Below are 24,916 nucleotides of genomic sequence, written 5' to 3'. Positions count from 1 at the left end.
GACACAGCTCCCATCTTCTTCAGAGCACACAATCCCCACAACCCCATCAACTTTTGCAGCAAAACTCCAAAAGGGATAATTATTAGACCCAAATGCAGGCCCATCCCTTCCAAAGACGTTATAGACGTTATGATGCCAAAGGTATCTGCGGCGGAGGAGTATTCAAAAAGTCAAAAAGGCAAGGCTTCCCTTAACAGAATATCAGTATAACAGAGTTGGAAGAGCCCTTGGAGATCTTCTAGTCCAACCCCCTGCTCAAGCATGAAACCCTATTCCATTTCAGAAAAGTGGCTGTCCAGGCTCCTCTTAAAAGCCTCCAGAGATGAAGCACCCACAACCTCTGAAGGTAAGCTGTTCCACTGGTTAATTGTTCTGTTAGGAAATTTCTCCTTATTTCTAGGTTGCTTCTCTCCTTAATTAATTCCATCCATTGCTTCTTGTCCTGCCCTTCAGGTGCTTTGGAGAATAGGTGGACCTCCCTCTTCTTTGTGGCGGCCCATCAAATATTGGAAGCTATTATATCATCCCTAGTCCGTCTTTTAATCAAACCAGACATACCCAGTCCCTGCCACCGTTCCTCATATGTTTTAGCCTCTCGTCCCCTAATTATCTTTTATTGCTCTTCTTTGCACCCTTTGTGTGATGGTGAGTGACAATTTGACTTTTTGGACACACCTGGACAACACGCCTCCATGGTTGCATGTGACTTAAAGCCTTCAGTTTCCTTCAGTACAGAGGTGGTATTGGACAGGTTCGCCTAAACTGGTAGCGGAAATCCCAGCTCTATCCCATCCTATTTAGGCATGTTTTTGAGGCTGGGCGCATGCGTAGAAGTGTGCGCGTGGTGAACCGATAGTAACATAATGTGAATCCCACCGCTGCTTCAGTAGCATGGTTTCACCCTTCCATTAAATCCAACAAAGAGCCTTGGTAGTACAGTGGTCTACGCACCCTGTTATTAACACAGCTGCCTGCAATTTACTGCTGGTTCGAATCTCTTCAAGGCTCAAGGTTGACTCAGCCTTCCATCCTTTCTAAGGTAGGTGAAATGAGGACCTAGTTTGTGGGGGCAATAAGCTGACTTTGTATAAATATACAAAAGTATGAAGGCTATTGCTTAACGCATTGTAAGCCGCCCTGAGTCTCCGGAGAAGGGCGGCATATAAATCAAATTTTAAAAAAAAAATTATATATAAAAAAACAAACAGAGAAATTGCCTATGAAATATTCGCACAACTTCAGCCCACCTGGAAAGTTTCAATAAAACTATATCAGATCCTTCAGGCCCGTAGACCAACTGGGAAATATTCAGGACTTGCTTATGCTTTTCTTCGTGAGCTCTTTCCACATTATGGATTCCAAGCCAAGCCTGATAGTCTTTGAGATTATGCCTAAAGAAAGCAAACACAATTGGATTATGGGTCAATAAAAAAAATAAAAATAAACCAGGATGGAAGTTAGATTAGATAGGCTCGCCTCCACAGACTGCTCGCTCTGCTTATTTGCGTTGCCGTGATCTATTTAGATAACCGTTGCTCGATTTAAACATAGGTAGCTAAAGCAGAGGTCAGTTCATCTCCCAAACAAAATAAATCACTGAATTCATAAGGTTGTTGCCATATTTTAGTCTCCCAAAGTGGAGGCTGGAACTGTTCCAGCGGTTCACGCTGTGAAAACGGTGCCATCTGGACTAACCTCTTGGGTTTTTACTCTGAACAGACGTTGAACTATAACATTAGTGCAAATAGTTCAAGCCCTCCCGTTATTGAATCAAAATACGTCCAGTTCCTAGGTTGTACCTCACCAAGGAAAAGGAGATTTCTCCAGATATGGGTTCATCTAGAAAAGCAGAATGTTTCTAAGAAAATTCACCAAAACGTGACCCTCACAAGACCCTCACTTGACATGTCCCACATGACCCATGATAATTGAGAGAGTATTTCCATGCTTACTTCATATAAATACCAACAACGACTTCACCGTCAGGAAAATGAATATGGGATTAGGTTAAGAAATATATAATGTGTAGAGAAGAAGAATATATATAGATATGTAAAAGAATAGAAACGAAATGTCAAATATATGATATGATCTATGTATATGAATATCTTATTATTGTTTTAATTGTTTTTATAATTGTTTGATAATTTAATAAAGTTTGTTTTAAATTTTTTAAAAAAAGAAAAGAAAATTCACCAAAACGTGACCCTCATAAGACCCTCACTTGACATGACCCACACCTGACCCATCACAAGACTCACAAGATCAATCACACGACTCTCACTTGAGGTGATCCACACCTGACCCATCACAAGACCTTCATTTGACATGACCCACACCTGATCACCACCTGACCCATCACAAGACTCACAAGATCAATCACACGACTCTCACTTGAGGTGATCCACACCTGACCCATCACAAGACCTTCATTTGACATGACCCACACCTGATCACCACCTGACCCATCACAAGACCCTCATTTGATGTGACCCACACCTGACCCATTGCAAGTGTTCTGACTTAGGCTTCCCCAGCAGCACGATGCCGAGTCCTTGTCCCGATAAACCCCTTTTATTTGATTTACAGTGAATTCCTCTCCAGCAAAGTCTTTCCTCTCCCACAGTCTTTCAAGATAGTTCACAATTACCGACCTTTATCAGGCTTGGAGAGGGGCCACACCGAGATCTTTCAGACACCGCAATACTTGGCAAGAATGCAGGAATGAACTAAATTGCCTCCTGCAAACTCCACCCCCCTTTCGCTCCTCTTTTATTCCCTCTGGGAGGGGCCCTTCATTGTCCACCTGTGGCCTTACTCCCAAGTTGACCCTTGTTCTTTAGCTGTTCCCTTCGCCTGGGAACTCTGTGCATGGGCACACTGGGAACAGGCTCCAGCTGTTCATGTGCCTCACTGATGTCTGACTCCAAAGGCAGATGATACCTATCATATGGCCCTGGCCCCCTCTCTGCCTTCGACACAGAGCCCTCATCAGAGCCTTCCCCAGACTCCAGGACTGGTCCATGTTCCTCCCCAACCTCCTCATTGTCCGAATCTGCTGCCAGCTCCGCTGGTCGCTGGTGGGCCACAACAGCAAGACTTATTACAAGACCCATCATAAGACCCACAGTTGATGTTACTCATACCTGATCCATCACAAGACCCTCACTTGACACAATCCACACCTAACCCATCACAAGACCGTCACTTGATGTGACCCACACAAGGCCCATTACTAGATTCTCACTCAGTGTGACCCTCCCATCACAAGTCCTACTGACCACACAAAGCCCTTATAAGCAGAAGAACACCAAGACTGATCTCCCTGAAATTCCGCTGAAGATGCTACTTATCCTGGTAATGAAATGTTCAGAAACCAACTCACAAGCTCGGAGAACGAACCTCCACCTTCATCCTCCACCCGAGCTACAGATATTCGCCACCATCACAAACTAAAATAACGGTTTTCTACTCAAATGCTCTGAATATTCCAGATTTGCATTGTATAAAACAGGTGTGTCAAACCTGATTTCATTGAGGGCTGCATCAGAGTTGTGTTTGATCTTGGAGGGGCCAGGTGGGCATAGCCAGGGTGGACATGGCTCAGGGATGGAACCCAGCAGGTTCTAACAGGTTCTGGAGAACTGGTAGTGGAAATGTTGAGTAGTTCAGAGAACCGGCAAATACCACCTCTGGCTGGCCCCCAGAGTGGGGTGGGAATGGAGATTTTGCAATATCCTTCCCCTGCCATGCCCACCAAGCAACGCCCACAGAACCGGTAGGGAAAAATTTGGGATTTCACCTCTGGCGTGGTTAGCTCAGTGTCACTTATTGAGTCTCCGTTTTCGGCCGCGACAGCCTCCTGCAGCCCTCTGCCAGTGAAAACAAAGCTCAGGGAGGCTGCGTGGGGCCTACCTAGGCTCTGTTTTGGGCTACAACGGTCTCCCCGGGCTCTGTTATCACTGGCAGAGGTGTGCAAGAGACCGTTGCAGCTGAAAACAGAGCCTGGGAGGGATGCGGGTGGCCTTCCTGAGCTCCGTTTTCACTGGCAGAGGCACCGCGGGCCAATCCTTCGCTGTTTCCAGGGCAACCCCATGGGCCAGATCTAAGCACCCCGCAGGCCGTATCCGGCTCACAGGCCTTGAGTTTGACACCCCTGGTATAGAAGTTGGGAATAATTTAACCTTTCTCCCTCCCTTCCCACTGCCTTTTTTGCGTCATCAGAAAAATCAACATTTCTACCCAAGGGACAACTGAAAAAGGTAGGATCCTATTGGAAGATCTTGTAAAAAAAAAAGGAAAATAGATACCGAGACAGGAAACACTGTTTGGCTGTCAGGACCCAATCTTCTTTCACCAGTGAACCACCACAGAAATGTCTGCCTCTGCTGGAGAAACCAAGGAACAAACAATTATTTGGGGGCCAATCTGCTAATATAAACTTCACATTTATATCATGCCGTAGTCCTCGATTTACGACAATGGGAGCCAAAAATTTCTGTTGCTAAGCGAGAGAGTTAAGTGAAAGTTTCCCCTCATTTTACGACCTTTCTTGCCACGGTTGTTAAGTGAATCCCTGCAGTTGCTAAGTTACTGAAATGGGTTGGCTTTCCCATTGACGTTGCTTGTCAGAAGGCCGCAAAAAGGGATCACATGACCCCGGGACACTGCAACTGTCATAAATACGAGTCTGTTTGCCAAGCATTTGAATTTTGGTCCCCAGGGGAAGCTGCAATGGTCATAAGTGTGGGGGAAAAAACAGTCATTAAGTGACTTTTTTTTCATTGTAACTTTGAATGGTCACTAAACGAACTGTTGTAAGTTGAAGACTACTTGCATTACATTTTACTTTAGCCACAGATGGAAGCAGATTTTGTTTGGACATGTCTGGAGGAACGTAAACAATATGTTGCTTATTTGACGTCAACCAAGAGGACAATTTTAACATCCAAAATTTAAGATGGCGCTGCTAATTCGGATTCCTGGACAGAACTAGACAATACGCAAGACATAAATTGAGAAAGGATTGGAATGGTCCATATGCAGATCTGAGAAACAATCCTTGAATTCTTGGCTTCCCAAAAGCATGAAGCAGACTCCTTGTCCCAACAAAATCCCCTTTTTATTCTCTACTTCCCCTTTCCTTCTCCTTCTCCTCCTCTCTTCCCCCGTCTTACCTTCTCTCCTACTCTGATTTCCCTTCCCTTCCTTCCTCCCTACTCTTCCATCCCTCTCTCTCCTTCCTCCTCCCTTCCAACTCTCTTCCCCTCCTTCATCTCTCTCTATTGCTGTATTCATTTTCAATTTAATATTTTCCACTGTGGAGTCCAGGCAGCCCTAATCCCTTGTCCTTTTAATTATTAACAGTATATTTCATCTTGTTCCCTTTTTTCCTTCAAATCTTTACTCAAACAATCTTCTAATCCTTTATCTTTTTTTATTAAGTGACTGTGAATTCCTCTCATTCACATCCAGCAAAGTCTTTCAAGGGAGAATTTACAGTCACAGACCTTATCTGGCTTGGAGAGCTGCCAGGCCGATATCTTCAAAACTTGGCAAGGAGTCTCGGAGAGTCACAAACCAATTAAGTGAACTAATTATCTCCTGCAAACTCCACTCCCCTTTCGCTCCTCTTTTATTCCCTCTGGGAGGGGCCATTCACCGTCCACCTGTGGCCTTACTCCTGAGTCGACCCTTGTTCTTTAGCTGTTCCCTTCTCCTGGCAGCTCTGTGCATGAGCACACTGGGAACAGGCTTCAGCTGTTCCTCTGCCTCACTGATGTCTGTCTCTGAAGGCAGCTGATAACTGTCAGATGGCTCTGGCCCCCTCTCTGCCTCTGATGCAGAGCCCTCATCAGAGCCTTCCCCAGACTCCAGGACTGGCCCATGTTCCTCCCCAACCTCCTCACTGTCTGAATCCGCTTCCAGCTTTTCTGGCCACTGACGGGCGACAACAGAACAATTGGCTTCTTGAAGGAAGAATGTGAAGAACTTTAGCTGCGACACAATCAATAACTGGCATTTCTAAATCTCAAAAAAATCATCTGATACACAATTTTACGACCACAGTGGGAATCAACACAGAAAAGTTAAGCCTCGGTTCTCACCTGTCTTTCAAGCTGACCATCCAACCTTTATCGGGTTGTGTAGGGATTCCATTAACAACTCTGAGATGCTTCGTCGAAGCACAAGGGATGATGGGAACTGGAATATTGATAATTGATCAGGTTACGTAGAATCCCGAAATGAAAATTCACTTTATAGAACTTACGTTCAAACTTCTAAAAACTAATAAATGACATTTGGTTATATGTTCCGCCTATAATATATACGTATATATTCTTTAAGCCTTTAACCCCTCCAGCGACTCCTGTATTAAATTTTCTAAATCAACAGTGTCCACCACCATGTACCAGTATTTCTTACTGGGATAGGAAAAAGATAACCAACCATAACATACAGTTTAGGCTTCAAATATTTTTGAGACAGTATGAGTGAAAAAAGAGTTGTTGTTGCTGCATCATAAGGAAAATAATGAGATAATCTTGTTTACAGTCTTCTCAATTACACCAGGCTCCATATTTTCTAGTTTATTGGACTAACATAAAGGCCATTTAGGATTAGATCCATAACCAAGCCCAGTCATTAAAAAAATCATCATCATCACCACATTGTAATGGAATTATTTACTTGAGTCATGATGTCAGGCACAAGTAAATAAATTTTCATCTATGAGATAGCCCAAAGGTGCTTTGTCAAAAGGCAACTGGACTTTATTTTTCCTTGAAGAGGTTTCACTTCTCATCCAAGAAGCTTCTTCAGTTTTGACTGAATGGTGGATGAAAGGATTTCTATTCCTTGAAGTCATCTGACTGTTAGTACTCTTTCTGAGAGTTGCTGGGATAGATAGATAGATAGATAGATAGATAGATAGATAGATAGATAGATAGATGGATGGACAATGATGGATGGATGGATGACTGAGAGAGAGAGAGGGAGAGAGAGAGGGAGATAGGGGAAGATAGAGAGAGAGAGGGAGGGAGATGTATATATGGATGGATAGATAGATGGATGATTGAGAGAGAGATATAGATGGATGGATGGATGGATGGATGGATGATTGAGAGAGAGAGAGAAATGGATGGATGGATAGATGGATGATTGAGAGAGAGATGGCTGGATGGATAGATGGATGAGAGAGAGAGAGAATCAAGAGAGAGAATGAAAGAGAGAGAATGGCAGGTAGGTGGAGAGAGAGAGAGAGAATAGATACGTAGATGGATGGATGGATAGACAGACAGGGATGGATGGATGGAACCTTCTTGGGACTGCTGAAAGGACTGTTTTGTAAAAGGAGATATGTGGTGTCATCTCTCTCTCCCCCACTGTTGAGAGAGACCCTTTCAATCTCAATGTAGATGGCCTCTTTCAAACCAGCAGTCCTCTCTGTCCAGAATGTGGACTTCCATTCTCCACCATCCAGTCAGAGTTGAAGAAGCTTTTTTTCATCTTCAAGGAAAAACAAAACAAAAGTCCAGTTGCCTCTTGAAAAAGCACCTTTGGGACAACCATGACTTGGATGACCGAGAACCTCCACAGACATTCATCCATGAGATAATGTCATTATTTGGGTCATCCTTCACCACCACCGCTCCCGGACAACCCCATCATGGAAGCTTTTGATTACTTACTGTCTAAACTGCTCATCATAGAAACTGGATCATTGTCACCTAAAGAGACAACACAATGCAATCACGTTGGGATAACTTTTAATAAAGACACTTCATTTAACGACAACAAAACACGTCATGCAAATGAGAGCTCTCTACTGCCTTGTTCTGTGACAAACCTTCAACAATCCCTTCTTTCATCAATACAGGGAAGTCCTCAACTTATGATAACAACTGAGCCCAATATTTCCGTTGTTAAATGAGATATTTGAGTTTTGACTCATTTTACGACCTTATAAGCCTTAGTTCTATTGCTATCTCTGTCGTGGTGGCGCAGTGGTTAGAATGCAATATTGCAGGCTAACTCTGCCCACTGCCAGCAGTTCGATCCTGACCAGCTCAAGGTTGACTCAGCCTTCCTTCCTTCCGAGGTTGGTAAAATGAAGTCCCAGATTGTTGGGAGCAATTATGCTGACTTTGTAAACTGCTTAGAGAGGGCTGGAAAGCACTGTAAAGTGGTATATAAGTCTAAATGCTATTGATATCCCTCCCTCCCTCCTTTCCTTTCCTTCCCTCCTTCCTTCCTTCCTTCCTTCCTTCCTTCCTTCCTTCCTTCCTTCCTTCCTCCCTCCCTCCCTCCCTCCCTCTCTTATTCCCTTTCTCCTTCTCCTTCCTGGTGGTGCAGGGGTTAGAATGCAGTATTGCAGGCTAATTCTGCCCACTGCCAGGAGTTCGATCCTGACCGGCTCAAGGCCAACTCAGCCTTCCATCCTTCTGAGGTCAATAAAATGAGGACCCAGATTGTTGGGGGCAATAGGCTGACTGTAAACTGCTTAGAGAGGGCTGCAAAGCACTGTGAAGTGGTATATAAGTCTAAGTGCTATTGCTAGTGCTAAATTACTAGCTGCTAAACTGTTTCTCCTCCGTGGAGAATCTCAGACTGTGAAGATTTTAAACAATGGGGGGAGTGGGGGGCTTTGTACAACAAATAGTAGGTACTTTTTCAGGAGGCAACTGGACTTCGTTTTTTCTTTGGAAGACGTTCCACTTCTCATCCAAGAAGCTTCTTCAGCTGAAAGTCCAATTGCCTCCTGAAAAGGCACCTTTGGGACAACCGTGGCCAGATGACTGAGAATGACTTAGAATTTTAACAAATAATAGTATTGTTTGTCCAGAGCAGGAGTGATATTTGCATGTGAATAATAGATACAAACTCAGCGTAAACTGCTCCAAACTCGATTGCAGAAAATACGACTTCAGCAACAGAGTGGTCAATGCCTGGAATGCACTACCTGACTCTGTGGTTTCTTCCCCAAATCCCCAAAACTTTAACCTTAAACTGTCTACTGTTGACCTCACCCCATTCCCGAGAGGTCTGTAAGGGGCATGCATAAGTGCACCAGCGTGCCTACTGTCCCTGTCCTAATATTCCTTTTTACTGACTCTTTTCATGTATTCAAATTATGTTTATACTTTTACCTGTTATCTTATATATGCTTGACAAATAAACTTATGACTTATGTGCCCGGACTCACAAATGTGCCTAAATAGGAACAACATAAAGCTGGGGTGTATGGGTAGTGCAGGCGCATTTCTGCCATTTCCGCTATCGGTTCGGGCGAACCGGTCTGAACCGGCTGAATACCACCTCTGATCCAGAGCCACTGCTAACAGCAATGATGTCAAAAGAACCACACCACGTCATGATGTCATAAAGTAAATGCATTCTTGCATATTTTCATCCTTGCCATAAGAAAGAGCTCTTACTTGAGAGGATCAACAACCACAAGGCATAATTCTTATCGTTACTATGCCTTTTAATTAGGCAATTCCACGTCTTTTGGAGTGACCCAAATACGTACATCTAGATATACGACAGTAGTCCCAAGGCATTTTAGGATTGCTGGTGTAGCACCAAGGGCCGTGAGCATCGTCATCCGGATTGCGGCAATAATTTTTCTTCACCTTGCTTATATCTAGGTCTTTATATATGGGGAGGTGCCTAGAAGGGGAAGAAAAAACACAGCCCCAAGATTATCACTTTTTCAGAAGTATATACCGTATTTTTTGGAGTATAAGACACACCGGACTATAAGATGCACCTACCTTTTTTGGTGAGGAAAAAAAGAAAAAGAACTCTATCTATCTATCTATCTATCTATCTATCTATCTATCTATCTATCTGTATGACGAAACTGCCAATGGTGGTTCTGGAAAAGAGTTAAAACATGGCTCTGTGGTCTTGCACAGAGTCCAGGGGATAAGGCAGCCATGGGACTGTTAGTCCCCTGAAAGTTCTCCCTTCAACCTTTCAAGTAATTTTTTTATTTATTTATTTTTTAAATTTGATTTATATGCTGCCCTTCTCCGGAGACTCAGGGCGGCTTACAGTGCGTTAAGCAATAGCCTTCATACTTTTGTATATTTATACAAAGTCAGCTTATTGCCCCCACAAACCGGGTCCTCAATTTACCTACCTTAGAAAGGATGGAAGGCTGAGTCAACCTTGAGCCTGGCGAGATTCGATCTTACTTTAATTGCAGACAGCTGGTGTTAAATTACAGTGCTTCTGTCTGTTGAGCTATCCAGGCAATTTTAATGTCCCACCTCCTCTTAATTTTTTAGATAGATAGATAGATAGATAGATAGATAGATAGATAGATAGATAGATAGATGATAGATAGATAGATAGATAGATAGATAGATAGATAGATGATAGATAGATAATTAGATGGATGATGGATGGATGGATGATGGATGGATGGATGGATGGATGTGATAGATTGATAGATATAGATCGATAGATGTAGATGGATATGATAGATAAATAGATAGATAGATAGATAGATAGATAGATAGATAGATAGATGTAGATATATGATAGATAGATGTAGATATATGATAGATAGATAGCTGTAGATGGATAGAAAGATAGATAAATAGATCGATAGATGTAGATGGATAGATAGATAGATAGATAGATAGATAGATAGATAGATATATGTAGATATAGAGATAGATAGATGTAGATATATGATAGATATATGTAGATGGATAGATAGATAGATAGATATATGTAGATGGATGGATAGATAGATAGATAGATAGATAGATAGATGATAGATAGATAATTAGATGGATGATGGATGGATGGATGATGGATGGATGGATGGATGGATATGATAGATTGATAGATATAGATCGATAGATGTAGATGGATATGATAGATAAATAGATAGATAGATAGATAGATAGATAGATAGATAGATAGATAGATGTAGATATATGATAGATAGATGTAGATATATGATAGATAGATAGCTGTAGATGGATAGAAAGGTAGATAAATAGATCGATAGATGTAGATGGATAGATAGATAGATAGATAGATAGATAGATAGATAGATGTAGATATAGAGATAGATAGATGTAGATATATGATAGATAGATGTAGATGGATAGATAGATAGATAGATAGATAGATAGATAGATAGATAGATAGATAGATATATGTAGATATAGAGATAGATAGATGTAGATATATGATAGATAGATGTAGATGGATAGATAGATAAATAGATAGATAGATAGATAGATATATGTAGCTATAGAGATAGATAGATGTAGATATATGATAGATAGATGTAGATGGATAGATAGATAGATAGATAGATAGATAGATAGATAGATAGATAGATAGATGATAGATAGATAATTAGATGGATGATGGATGGATGGATGATGGATGGATGGACGGACAGACAGACAAACAGGCAGATATGAGAGAGGGAGAGAGATGGTAGAATTGCCAATGATGGCTAAATAAATGGCTTTTACGAAGAAAGGTATGTCGGGGTAAAGAATCAGGGCCATTCATAGGGTTGCAGCATAGAAGATTTCTTCAAGCTTATACACAAGAATCCGTCAAGTCAAGTTCAACACTAAATTGGTGCCAGATAAGAGTCAACAGAATTCAAGATTCAAAGTTGGATTTGGAGAAAACGCATGTGGAAACGCAATGACCCTAAACCGCTGACATGCTTCACTCCACCCTCAGCTCTGCCTACTCTTCTCTTACAATTTATCTACAATTGGGAGCCTTTAGTGGACTTTTGCCAGGAAATAAGAAAAGTCAATTTATAACATATGGAGTTGATGATTGTTAAAAAAAAAAAAAAGAAAATATTTCCCCCTTTTTTGGAGGGGATGTATTGCATGTTAAACTAAGAGCTGAATGTGTTTCTTATATTCTTGGAAGAAGAAATTGGAAGTCATTCTTTTGTACATATCTTTGTTTTCCTTTCTTCTTCTTCTTTATATCTTTCTGCCCCTCTATTTCTACCTCTCCTTTTCCTCTTTCTCTCCATGCCTGATTATTAGTTTACTCTAGTTTTCATTTGTACATTTTTTAAAAAAGTTACTAGAATTATTACGGAAACAGAAGTACACAGTCACAATGGAGTTACTTAACGAACCTTGCTGGCTTTTGAGACAATGTTAAATAAAAACATGATGAAAAGCTGTTTGTAAAATCCAAGGACCGCAGAAGCCAGAGGAAAACTGGGACAGAAGGATTAGAAATTAAGGGTGACAAAACATGCCACTTGTTGTATAACCATGAACTTTAAAAATATCTATTGAAATGCAGATGTGCACACATGGTGTGCTTTTGGAGATGGAAAACAATAAACAGCAAAATCCTTCCCCACAAATAGAAGGCAGATTAAATTCAACACTTCTACCCTACCAAAGAACCCTGCAGAAGAACCAAAATTTATGAAGCCACTTCTCACATTGGAGGCCAAGATGTTATGGTTGGGGGGAAAAAATATATGCATGTGTGTTAGAAGTGAGTGCGTCTTGGTCTGAGTGTGGTGAAAGAATTGTGAGTTGTCTTTCATAAGTGTACCAGAAAAACCCACAAAAGTACACTGTGTATTCAGAAGTATATTTATATAAAAGCAGCTCAGTTGATCATTGCATCAAGGAAGGATTAGCTTTGTCCCAACCACATTCAAGAAGACGGTTGCATTTAATTCAGAGAGACCTGGATTCCAAGATAGCGAAATCTGAAATAAACCTAGATTAATTCTGGTTTGTACACAGAAGAAGGATCAAATAGGATGTAGACGTCTCGTCTGCTTTAGTTTCCTTGGAGAAATGCTGAAATGCTGCCGTAATAAGCAAGCTGGATGCGATACTCAGCCTTTGTTAAAAAAGATTCACCTAAAAAATCCTACTCAAAAGAGGAAATGCAGCACGGTGGATTCTAAAGTTCTCGCAATGTTTTAATGCTTCTTATTGTTCTCATCGTTTTACATTGCTTTTTAAGATTTTAACTGTAATATATGTTTCTGAATTGTGAGCCACTCAGAGTTGTTTGCTGAGATGGACGGCTATAGAAATCAAATATAGATAGGAGAAAGAGAGAGAGAGAGGAGGAGGGAGGGAGGGAGGGAGGAAGGGAGAGGGAGAGAGAGGCAGGCAGGCAAATTAGATTAATGATAGATCATAGATAGAGAGATGAGAGAGAGAGAGAGAGAGAGAGAGAGAGAGAGAGAGAGAGAGAGAGATATGATAGATAAATAGGTAGGTAGGTAGATAGGTAGATAGGTAGGTAGGTAGGTAGGTAGATAGGTAGATGATTGAGAGATGATAGAAAGAGAGATAATAGAGAGATGATAAAGAGAGATAGATAGAGATAGATGATAGGATAAATAGATAGAAGATAGAGAGAGAGAGAGAGAGAGATGATAGAGAGATGATAGAGAGATGATAGATAGATAAATGATAGATAGATAGGTAGGTAGAGAGATGATAGATATATAGATGAGAGAGAGAGAGAGAGAGATGAGAGAGAGAGAGATAAATGATAGATAGATAGATAGATATAGAGACAAATTGATAGACAGACAGATAGATGTGTGTGTCAGTGATGGGTTTCAAATTTTTTTACTACCAGTTCTGGGGTATGGCTTGGTGGGTGTGGCATGGCTTGGTGGGCATGGCTTGGTGGGCATGGCAGGGGAAGAATACTATAAAATCTCCATTCCCACCCCACTCCAGGGGAAGGTTACTGCAAAATCCCCATTTCCTCCCAATCAGCTGGGACTCGGGAGGCAGAGAATAGATGCGGGTGGGGCCAGTCAGAATTTTTACTGCCAGTTCTCCGCACTACTCAAAATTTCCACTACCGGTTCTCCAGAACTGGTCAGAACCTGCTGAAACCCACCTCTGGTGTGTGTGTGTGTGTGTGTGTGTGTGTGTGTGTGTGTGTGTGTGTGTGTGAGAGAGAGAGAGAGAGAGAGAGAGAGAGAGAGAGAGAGAGGCAGGCAGGCAGGCAGGCAGGCAGGCAGGCATACAAACAGCAGACAAACATAACTTCCAGAAGACCTCAAGTAGATGCTAGGTAAGGAGAAATCTCACAAGTTTTTAGATCTTTCAAGTTTTGTAAAAAGAATTCTTACAAGAGAGCCGTAGTGGCACAGTAGTCAGGATGCAGTATTGCAGGCTAACTCTGCCCACTGTCAGCAGTTCGATCCTGACTGACTCAAGGTTGACTCAGCCTTCCGTCCTTCTGAGGTGGGTAAAATGAGGACCCAGATTGTTGGAGGGCAAGAGGCTGACTCTTCAAAACCACTTAGAGAGGTCTGTAAAGCACTGTGAAGTGGTGTATAAATCTAAGTGCTAGTGCTATTGCTAATCTCCTTTGATTTCCTAGGTAATTTATTTAAAAAAAAACCAACCTTTTAAGTAATTGCCTAAGATGACACGATGGCATTCTAAAAACTGTGAAAAGCTAATTTGGGGTTGACTACAGAATTTAATTAACTCTTCCTAAATCTCTTGTCCCTTATCACATAATCAGCACATTTTTCTTAAAACAACCATCCCATCTGTAAAAAAAAAGAAGAATATATTTGAGCCGCCCTGAGTCTTCAGAGCGTACAAATTGAATTAATAAATTAATAAATAAATATTAATAAGAAAGAAAATAAATCAAAGCTAAAATCGGAGATCCTGAAACCTGCAAGACATTTATTTGTACAATATGCTACACTATTCCACCCCGTCAAGGAGGGGAAATATAACTTTTAATTAATTTTGTACCTACCTTCTTAAATCTTGGATGTTTTTATCCCACATGGAACAGGTCAAGCCAAAACGTGTCTGGGCTAAATTGCCCATATAATTTGTCCCATTTCCTCGAAAACAATCTGTGTGTTTTGGTTTAAAAGAAAAATTCAAGTTGTTAAAAAGGAACTCACGTATTATCATTGCTGCCGTTTGAGAGAAAGAAATTCTCACTGGATCTTCCTTAACTCCAGTTCGAAAATGTTTAAAATATAAGGTATATCAAATTCACATAACATAGAAATACAGATCAATGGATACTTCAATAGGGCATAGGTATGAATGTGTAAAAATCCATAAGTAGATGGGTACAAGAGAGGTCAGAATAACCAATAACAATGTTGATGTTCTGTCCCCGTACCACACACACACACCCACAGACGGCCCAGAGTTAATAAGCCATACGACAAAACTCTTTGAAGATAAAGCTGGCAGCAACCCAGTGGCTAGCTGCCAATTCAGACTTTACTCACACAAAACAAAGATTAGACTGCAAGCATTCCGACAAAACAGGCAGAGTTTCAACAATACAAGGATTAATCCAAATGCAGTCCGATAAAGCAGGCGAAGTCCAGTAATGCAGAGATCATGGATTATTTATAGTTTTTGCTCGTCACAAACTGAACTGGCCACCACACCCACATTTATACCCTGTGGGGTGTGGTCCAGTGACTCAGCTAATCTCTGGCACGCCTTCCCCTCTGCTGCACACACTTCTCCCTGCGCCTCTGCCGAGGGTCCAGCCAGCACTTATCTTCTTCGTCGCTGTCCACCTGTGGCTGCGGGGACGTGCTTGGCTCTGAGCCTATCTTTTGGCCTTCGGTGTCCTCCGGAGGCATTGCCAGAGAGGAGGGTCCTGGAGACGGAGGCCTTGCCAACTCCTCTCCCTCACTCTCAGAGTCTGCATCTGTCGATAGCCCAGGCTCAGGCAACGGAGCCACAACAGTTGGAAGGAACCTTGGAGGTCTTCTAATCCAACCTTCCACTCAGGCAGGAAAGCCTATACTGGGTGTCAGCAACCCGAGGCTCCGGAGCCTCATGCGGCTCTTTTGTCTCCCTGCTGTGGCTCCCTATCAGCTGAACCCACCACTGGCTGGCCCCACTCCTCACCCTCCCCTTCCAGGCCTAAGAGAGAGGAGAGAGACAGAGGCAGAGAAAGAGAGAGACACACAGTGATACCTGTTTCCCACAGAAAACACTGGGAGTCACAAAACCTGGGTAGGCGTGGCTGGGTGTGTGTCATGTGACTGGGTGGGAGTGAGTGACATTGAGTTGGCCACACCCACTCAGGTTTTGTGGCTCCCGGTGTTTTCTTTTCAGTGGGAAATGGATCCAAATGGCTCTTTGAGTGTTTAAGGTTGCAGACCACTGGCCTATACCATTTCAGAGAAATGGATGTCCAATCTCTTCTTAAAAATCTCCAGTGATGGAGAAAGAAGGAAGGAAGGAAGGAAGGAAGGAAGGAAGGAAGGAAGGAAGGAAGGAAGGAAGGAAGGAAGGAAGGAAGGAAGGAAGGAAGGAAGGAAAGTTGTTCCACTGATTCATTGTTCTAACTGTCAGGAAATCCCTCCTTCGTTCCATAGTCATAGTATTCCACATTTTAATGACTGAACGTGTTATGTGACTCAGCAGTAATAATAATAATAATAATAATAATAATAATAATAATAATAATAATAATAATAATAATAATTTTATTTCTATACCGCCCTTCTCCCGAAGGACTCAGGGCGGTGTACAGCCAATTTAAAAACACAAGACACAACAATAATTAAAAATTAAAATAATTAAATATATTTGGCCGGTTTAAAACCCCAAAAATTTAAAATACCCCAATTTAAAATCATTATGTTGATAGCCCAGCCTGGCGGAACAACAGGGTCTTCAATGCGCAACGAAACACCCGGAGGTCGGAGATCTTACGTATTTCCGGGGGCAGTTCATTCTACAGGGCTAAAAATAAGTAGGATACTTATTTTTACGTAGCACATAAAAACCAGCGGATGCTGACAATTCAGGCTGCATTTCTGATGACCAAGTCAATTCAAGCCTTGATTTGATGCTGCAATTTCCCAACTCCTTAAAACCTGCGTCTTTGCCCCAGTCATGCTTAAGTGCATTATTTTTATATAGAATATAGAATGCAGAATAATGGGGACCTTGGAGGTCTTCTAGTCTAACCCCCTGCTCAAGCAGGAAACCGTAAACAATTCCAGACAAATGGATGTCCAATCTCTTCTTAAAATCCTCCAGTGTTGCAGCAACCGGCAACTTCTGGAGGCAATGATTACTTGTTCTAATTGATTAATAGGTCTGGAGCTCAATAAATATTTCTCAAGATGTAAATAAATAATCCGGGAATAAGTAGGTGACTTCTTCTTGCCATCTCCTGTAGACGGACTGGAGATGTTTTAGTTTAAATGGTAATTCGTTGACTGTGACCTTGACAAGATCAGCCAATGCATTCACATATTTGAAATCTGCCAGCATATCTTCAGCACTGCAATTTAAGTCCAGATGTTTCCAACCCGCTGGAGCAGAAACGGAGGGGTCTTAAGCTTGTAGGAGTGCCGTTGCTTATTTGTTAAAACTCGGAGACCACCAGCTAGATAAAAAGAATCCCCTGAGTCAATTTTGGCTCTTGATGACTTTGTAGGCAGGCCTACAAAGCTTTCTTGGCATCACTCCAGAAGTGGCATCACTCCAGAAGTGAATTACCCATGCCTTCTTCCACAATGTTTATTTTTTTTAAAAAAAATTACTTTAGTCTGGGATTTTCGGGTTTCCCCTGAAAGTAGCTAGGTCTAACCCTGCTTAACTTTTTCAACTTTAGTCAAGATTTGGGTAGATGCTGCCATCAGCTATCACTAAAAAAGGAAAGGCTCTTTAAAGTTTCTCAAAATTGGGGACTTGAAGCATTCCTCGTGATGCTGGCTGGGAAATTTCCTTCCTTCCTTCCTTCCTTCCTTCCTTCCTTCCTTCCTTCCTTCCTTCCTTCCTTCCCTCCCTCCCTCCCTCCCTCCCTCCCTCCTTCCTTCCTCTTACTCCCTTTCTCATTCTTCTTTCGGTGGCATAGTGGTTACAATGCAGTATTGCAGGCTAACTTTGTCCACTGTTAGGAATTCGATCCTGACCAGCCTTCCATCCTTCTGAGGTCGGTAAAATGAGGACCCAGACTGTTGGGGGCAACAGGCAAGAGAGGACTGCAAAGCACTTTGAAGTGTTATATAAGTCTAAGTACTATTGCTATTCCTCCCTCCCTCCCTTCCTCTCTCCCCAGTGGTTAGAATGCAGTATTGCAGGTTAACTCTGCCCAATGCCAGCAGTTTGATCCTGACTGGCTCAAAGGTTGACTCAGCCTTCCATCCTTCTGAGGTCGGTAAAATGAGGACCCAGATTGTTGGGGGCAAGAGGCTGACTCTGCAAAACCGCTTAGAGAGGGCTGGAAAGCACTGTGAAGTGGTATATAAATCTAAGTGCTATTGCCCTTCCTTCCTTCCTTCCTTCCTTCCTTCCTTCCTTCCTTCCTTCCTTCCTTCCTTCCTTCCTTCCTTCCTTCCTTCTTTCCCTCCCTCTTATTCCCTTTCTCATTCTCCTTCCTGATGGCAGAGTGGTTAGAATGCAGCATTGCAGGCTAATTCTGCCAACTGCCAGTAGTACGATCCTGACCGACTCAAGATCGATTCAGCTTTCCATCCTTCTGAGGTCGGTAAAATGAGGACCCAGATTGTCGGGGGCTAGGTGCTGACTCTGTAAACAACTTAGAGAGGGCTGTCTAAGTGCTATTGCTATTATTTTAAATTTTTCTTCTCTACGTAGCAGGTGTTACCTTTTTCAGTGGATGCGTTACATTTTGGAATTTGGGAACAATCTCCGATCCGAATATTCGGATTGGTCGTAAAACACCAGGGTACCTCAGCTCCATCTGGGTTTCGGCAATAGTTCTCTCTCAGATCCCTGTGAAAAAAAATGAGAAGATGATAAATGTGCTAACATATGTCTGGCAAACTGCTGGGTTTCTCCCCCATAAGCAAGAAAAGTTACTTGATAACCATATCACTAACTCGATTCTGCAGAAAAAAAAAATATGAATGTGTTAAAACAACAATAGCAAGTGTGCACAGACACACATGCACACATTTTTGTAAAACAGGAAATTCCAAATGCTAGGCAGCTACTACAATTATTTCAATTTGTAGTAATAGGGGCTTTGGCAACATGGACAGAAATAGTTCCATTTCCTACGTTCGTAACCAGAAACTGTAAAACCAGCACTGCCCAAGATGCTTAAAATATCTGAGATATATCCGAGATCTGTGTCCCACCTGACTCTTAATAGATGAGGATTTTATTTATTTTTATTTACTTCATTAGTTTTTACAAACTAATGGCAAACGCATCCAATATTCTTCCTCCTCCTGTTTTCCTGGGTTGGGCGGAGAGAGAGAGGGAATGACCCAAAGTCACCCAGCTGGCTTTCATAGCTAAGGTGGGACTAGAACTCATTATCTCCTAGTGATTGGCCCAAAGTAACCCATCCAGCTTTCATTGCTGAGGAAGGATTAGAACTCACAGCCACCTGGTGATTGGCCTAAAGTCACCCAGCTGACTTTTATGACTAAGGCGGGACTAGAATTCACAGCCTCCTGATGATTGGCCCAAAATCACCCAGCTGGCTTTCACTCCTAAGGCAGGACTAGAACTCATGGACTCCGGACGTTTAGATTGGTGCCTTACCCACTAGACAAGACTGGCTTTATATATACAGTCAAGGAAACTCATTGGTAGCTTCACATTGCAATGAACAAGGACATACATCCAATTTCGCAGCTACTAAGATTGTCGGCCGAGCAGGTACAAAAATAGCCAGGGAAATAATTGAAACCTGGAAAATAGGCCCCTTGTTAGTCAACCGGAGTTCTGATTTACCACTAACTTATCAAATACTTAGGAGACGAGGGCTTGACAGCACAAGGAAATAAAAACGACAACAGACAATCGCCAGCCATCAACACACCAGTTAATCAAAAAGAAGGCACATTATCAATATGGCTCACAGAATAGCTCAAAGCACATATTCCAGTAGAAGTCATCATGCTCCTGTTATGACCTAGGCTCACTTAGTCATTACAAGACACAATTAGTCTTAAACAAACCTATTTTATTAAAACAGCTGGGAATTACTTCATTCCCAGCTTAGTCCAAATTAATTCCAAAACAAGTCCTTCAGAAAAAGCCCTGTGGGCTTATCACAAACCTTTATCTTCTTTGGCACCCTGCCAAAGGCCTTTCTTAGCAAAGCCCCACGAAGTTCAGAAACAAGAGACACCAACTGGAAACAGATTTAGCAACGTTGCTTTCCTACAAAGAGCCCAAGAGCCTTTGCTGCTCTTTTAAGCCTTATGGGAGGGGCCAATCATCTCCTGGCCTTACTCCCGAGTCATCCTTTTTGCTTTACCTTCTGGAAATTGTGTGCATGTGTGCACCAGGAACAGGCTCCACCTGTTCCTCTGCCTCTCTGCTGTCCACCTCTGGAGGCTCCGGAGTCCATGCATGACTCCCAGATGGCCCTGGTCCCATCTCTGCCTCTGATGCAGAGCCCTTGTCCGGGCCTTCTCCAGATTCCAGGACTGGCCCATTGTCCTCCCCAGCCTCCTCACTGTCTGACTCCGCTGCCAGCTCCGTGGGCTGTTGGTGGACCACAACAGCTCCAGCACGAATCCGAAAGCTCAGAAGACTAAAACTCTGGTCCCAGTGACTGACCCAGATTGGATCTTGCAACATTATCCTGGGATACATATATTTGCCTTCATTCATAATATGTCTATGTATGTTTTCCAGATAACCAGCACTAGGAATGGAGGCTAGAACCACAGCAACTTAAGAACTGGTGTTACACTAATTTTTGGCTTATTGCAAAAGCTTCCACGCAAACTTCAACCACATCTGAAATCGATTATTAATGCCAGCTGTCGGGTTTGCACTACTAAAATAAGCTCCCACCTATTGTTCTGAATGGATGTTCGTATTATAGAATCAGTCCTCGAGTTTTTAATCACTAATTGAATTAGGAAACCGGACCCTATTGTACAGAATATATGCCTTCAGAAATTTTATCCATGTGTTCCCTGAGTATCTAATCTTCGGGGAAATCTCCTTAAAACAAACTCTCTGCTTATATTAAAAAGTATCGACCTCTGGAAAAATGCAAATATGGCTGTCCATTTCCACCACCGAATTTCAGTAGAGCTTTTCGGTTTGAAAGACTGTTTGGTCATCACTCGAAGAAAAGTTGGTTGACGTGTGGGTCTGTTCCCAACATCACATTTCTCCGTCTGCATTTTTGAAGAAATTGTAGCAAAAAATCCATCGAGATTGTAAGTCATACAAACGACTCTGTCAGCTTTCAGCACTTTGATGCATTGACTATTTGAGCTTACATTTTCTTAATTTTGTTCCCAAACAAATTTTTAACATCCTAAAGGTAAAGGTAAAGGTTCCCCTCGCACATACGTGCTAGTCGTTCCTGACTCTAGGGGGTGGTGCTCATCTCCGTTTCAAAGCCGAAGAGCCAGCGCTGTATGAAGACGTCTCCGTGGTCATGTGGCCAGCATGACTCAATGCCAAAGGCGCACATAATGCTGTTCCCTTCCCACCAAAGGTGGTCTCTATTTTTCTACTTGCATTTTTTACCTGCTTTCGAACTGCTAGGTTGGCAGAAGCTGGGACAAGTCACGGGAGCTACACCCCGTTACGCGGTGCTAGGGATTCGAACTGCTGAACTGCCGACCTTTCAATCGACAAGCTCAGCATTTTAGCCACTGAGTCACGGCGTCCCCTTTTTAACACCCTAGGAAGACACAATTATCATGTAATTGAGAGCGAGAGTGTAGAGTTATACCACTATTTGTGCTAAAAATGCGGTCCAAAATAATATTTTGAAGTTTCTGAGGGAGTCCAGGAGCAGGGTGGGTGTGATTTAAATCAAGTTGATTGAAATCATGATTGAAATCACTAGTAAAAAGGCTTGATTTAAATCATAACTCGGTTTAAATCATAATTTTTAAAGAGCAGCTGTCGTCTCTGTCCCGCAGCGGCTCCTCCTCTGACCCGCTGTTGACTCACCGAGAGTCCCAATATTGCAGAATATACAGCCTCATGCTACATAACTAAGTTCCATTACATGCTGAATAAACTAAATTATTAATAGAAAACTCTTTAGATAGATTTTTTTTACTCCAAAGAAATACTCCAAATTTATTAAAAATAAATTTGATAAAAATCAAAAAAATCCAATTTAAAATTTTAAAAATTCCAATATATATACAACTGCCTAACATGCAGGAAGCCCAAGTTCGAATCCAAGTAAGGGTATGGCTAGCTGATGAAAGCTAAAAAGCTTGAAATAGATCTATACTAGTCTCTCTTTATTTCTTTATCAGCAAAAATATAAATTTTATATATAGCAAAAATCCCTGACGCCCCCACCATGCCCAGCTGAGCCGTGCGATCATCAGAGGCTTTTTTTTAATTTTTAAAAGCATTTTTTCTACAACCTCTTCTGCTGAAAAAATGCTTTTAAAAGTAAAAAAAAAAAAGCCTCTGATGATCGCGCGGCTCAGCTGGGATCGTCAAAGGCTTTTAAAAACATCTTTTCTACAACCTCAGAGGTTGTAGAAAAAAATACTTTTAAAAGCCTCTGACGATCCCAGCTGAGTTGCCCGATCGGCAGAGGCTTTTAAAAGAAAAAGAGCCTCTGTCGATCAGGCAACTCAGGTGAGATTGTCAGAGCCTTTTGAAAGCATTTTTTTACAACCTCTTCGCCGAAGAGGTTGTAGAAAAAATGGTTTTAAAAGTTTTTTTTAAAATGGCCACGCCCATACTACCCTCCCTACCAAGCCACGCCCACAGAACCGGTAGTAACAAATTTTAGATTTCACCACTGATATAGATAGATAGATAGATAGATAGATAGATAGATAGATAGATAGATAGATATAGATATAGATATAGATATAGATATAGATATAGATATAGATATAGATATAGATATAGATATAGATATACAGATATATAGATATATAGATATATAGATATAGATATATGTATGTATGTAGGTCTTTGGTTATTCTAGGAGCAATTGCTCCTAGAAGCACGAAGCCGAAAACACCAGCCTGAAGATGACGAATGAAACTTCATTGAAACGTCGCCAAGACACTTCCAATTTTACGCGGGAGAAAACCCGAATAACCAAAGACCTACGTTTCTGGGCCTTTTTTCTGCTGACAAACTGCAACTCTGTGTTGCTCTCTGGGAGACTCTCTGGAACACAGAGTTGCAGTTTGTCAGCAGAAAAAAGGCCCAGAAACTTGTGAATGAGATTACACAGAACCTAGGGCTGTAGAACAACTAAGTTTATGTAGGTAAAACCTGGCTAGAAAGAATATGCACATAAAAGCCTACGAAAAAGGAAAAAAAGATACATATATATATATGTATATATATATATAAATATATATAAATAGATTTTTATCCACCCTGTCCAGGTGACTCAACTGCCTGAGCAAAGTTAGAAGACCAAGGCCCTACTTTGTTTCTTGCATAGTTCCAAAAGGTTTCTTGGGGGGGGGGAAGGATTTATAGAGGATAGACCCATATTAATAAGTACAATTTATGAAATTTGGCTTCCTATGATGAGGAGGAGAAACACTGTCGGGTTTGTATATGCTTTTCTTGAAGGCAAAGCGTTACACATACTTGGCTGAACTCTTCAAGTTGCTCACTCCAGTCCTCCATGATTGATTGAAGCAGGACAGTCTTCAGCGTAAAAGCCCATAGGACCACAAATGAGACCTTTATATCCTCATTTGCTTTGCACATTTAATCTGAAAGTAAGGTCTACAGAAACCCATGGAATTTACTAAGCGGAACAGAAACCCGGTGAAAAGGATCAAATTTTGTGACCTGAACACAGGGCTCCAACTCCCCGTTTTATTCCTGCGTGCAAACATCATCAATCTAAAATCTGGATTTTTCACTTTTCTAAGAAGGTCTCCAGTTTATGGTGCGAATTACTCCCTCAAACCAATCTGAAGTCCTGCTGTCTTATGATGTTTTCTTGGCAACCGGTACCATCCAGCCTTCATCCAGGATTTTGCCTTTTTTTTTTTTTTAATTTCCCTATAATTCAGAAATTTTCTGATGGTGGTCCTTCATTCAAGGATTAACCAGGTCTGGCTAGGTTTCATGTTCTTAGGATCGGTCAAGGTTGACTTGAGTTTTATCGCTTGTTCTGGATAGTTTTTTAACAATTATATTTCCACAGTTTTAAGTTGTTGAAAAGTTGCACAAACTACCTTTGGAACCGATTCACAAAACCAACTGAGCTGAGTTCCAGGGTGGTAGAACAAAAGTTGATAGTAAATACAGTGGTTGCATCATTGCAGAGTTTTGTATACAGTTGTAGACATAGGTTGTATCGCTGTATCATTATGAGCATCAATTAACAAATGGTTTAAGGCTGCGAGAAGAGCAAAAACCAAAACTTTGCATCTCTCTTAACACCCAAAATGGAAAAAGAGGAGGAGGAGAAAGAGGAGGAGGAGAAGGAGAAGGAGAAGAGGAGGAGAAGGAGAAGAAAGAGGAGGATGAAGAGGAGGACGAAGAGGAGGACGAAGAGGAGGAGAAGGAGGATGGGAGGAGGAAGAGAAGGAGGAGGAGGAAGAGAAGGAGGAGGAAGAAGAAGAGGAAGAGGAAGGAGAAGAAGAAGGAGGAGGAGGAGGAGGAGGAGGAGGAGGAGGAGGAGGAGGAGGAGGAGAAGAAGAAGAAGAAGAATCACTTCTTATTGACTTGACTCCTGCTTTGTGTGGTAACTTTCTTTCTATTTTCTTTTAGTGTGGAATGAAGTAATTTTTACTATTGTTGTTGGACCTAAAGTGGTGTCTTCCTGTTCTCAGGATTTCTCAGCTGGCAGAAGTGAAGATAATTGCAAATAGACCTTCCAGCTATTTCCCCCCACCCACCCAGAGAACAGTGGCCCTACAGAGGGGCTGCAAAATCAGCGAGACGAGTTGATCTGTAACTATTTTTTTTTAAGTCTTCCAACCTAGAAC

At 41.9% G+C, this 24,916-nt stretch overlaps 1 protein-coding gene across 1 annotated transcript in view; it reads right to left on the bottom strand.

The window, feature by feature from the left end:
* HGF (hepatocyte growth factor) overlaps positions 1-24,916 on the bottom strand; it is a 77,559-nt gene that overhangs the window by 4,110 nt on the left and 48,533 nt on the right. The window contains exons 9-15 of the mRNA XM_070947050.1: positions 18,634-18,761; positions 14,785-14,887; positions 9,533-9,672; positions 7,692-7,730; positions 6,108-6,204; positions 4,311-4,388; positions 1,248-1,391 (exon numbers count right to left, since the gene is read on the bottom strand). Of these exons, the coding sequence (XP_070803151.1) occupies positions 1,248-1,391; positions 4,311-4,388; positions 6,108-6,204; positions 7,692-7,730; positions 9,533-9,672; positions 14,785-14,887; positions 18,634-18,761 (729 nt within the window). The remainder of the gene's footprint in view (positions 1-1,247; positions 1,392-4,310; positions 4,389-6,107; positions 6,205-7,691; positions 7,731-9,532; positions 9,673-14,784; positions 14,888-18,633; positions 18,762-24,916) is intronic.

This window comes from Pituophis catenifer, unplaced genomic scaffold (assembly GCF_029215685.1).
Source record: "Pituophis catenifer annectens isolate HBS135680 unplaced genomic scaffold, rPitCat1.0.hap2 SCAF_7, whole genome shotgun sequence".
Lineage (NCBI taxonomy): Eukaryota > Metazoa > Chordata > Lepidosauria > Squamata > Colubridae > Pituophis > Pituophis catenifer.
This window is presented reverse-complemented; position numbering and strand designations above follow the sequence as displayed.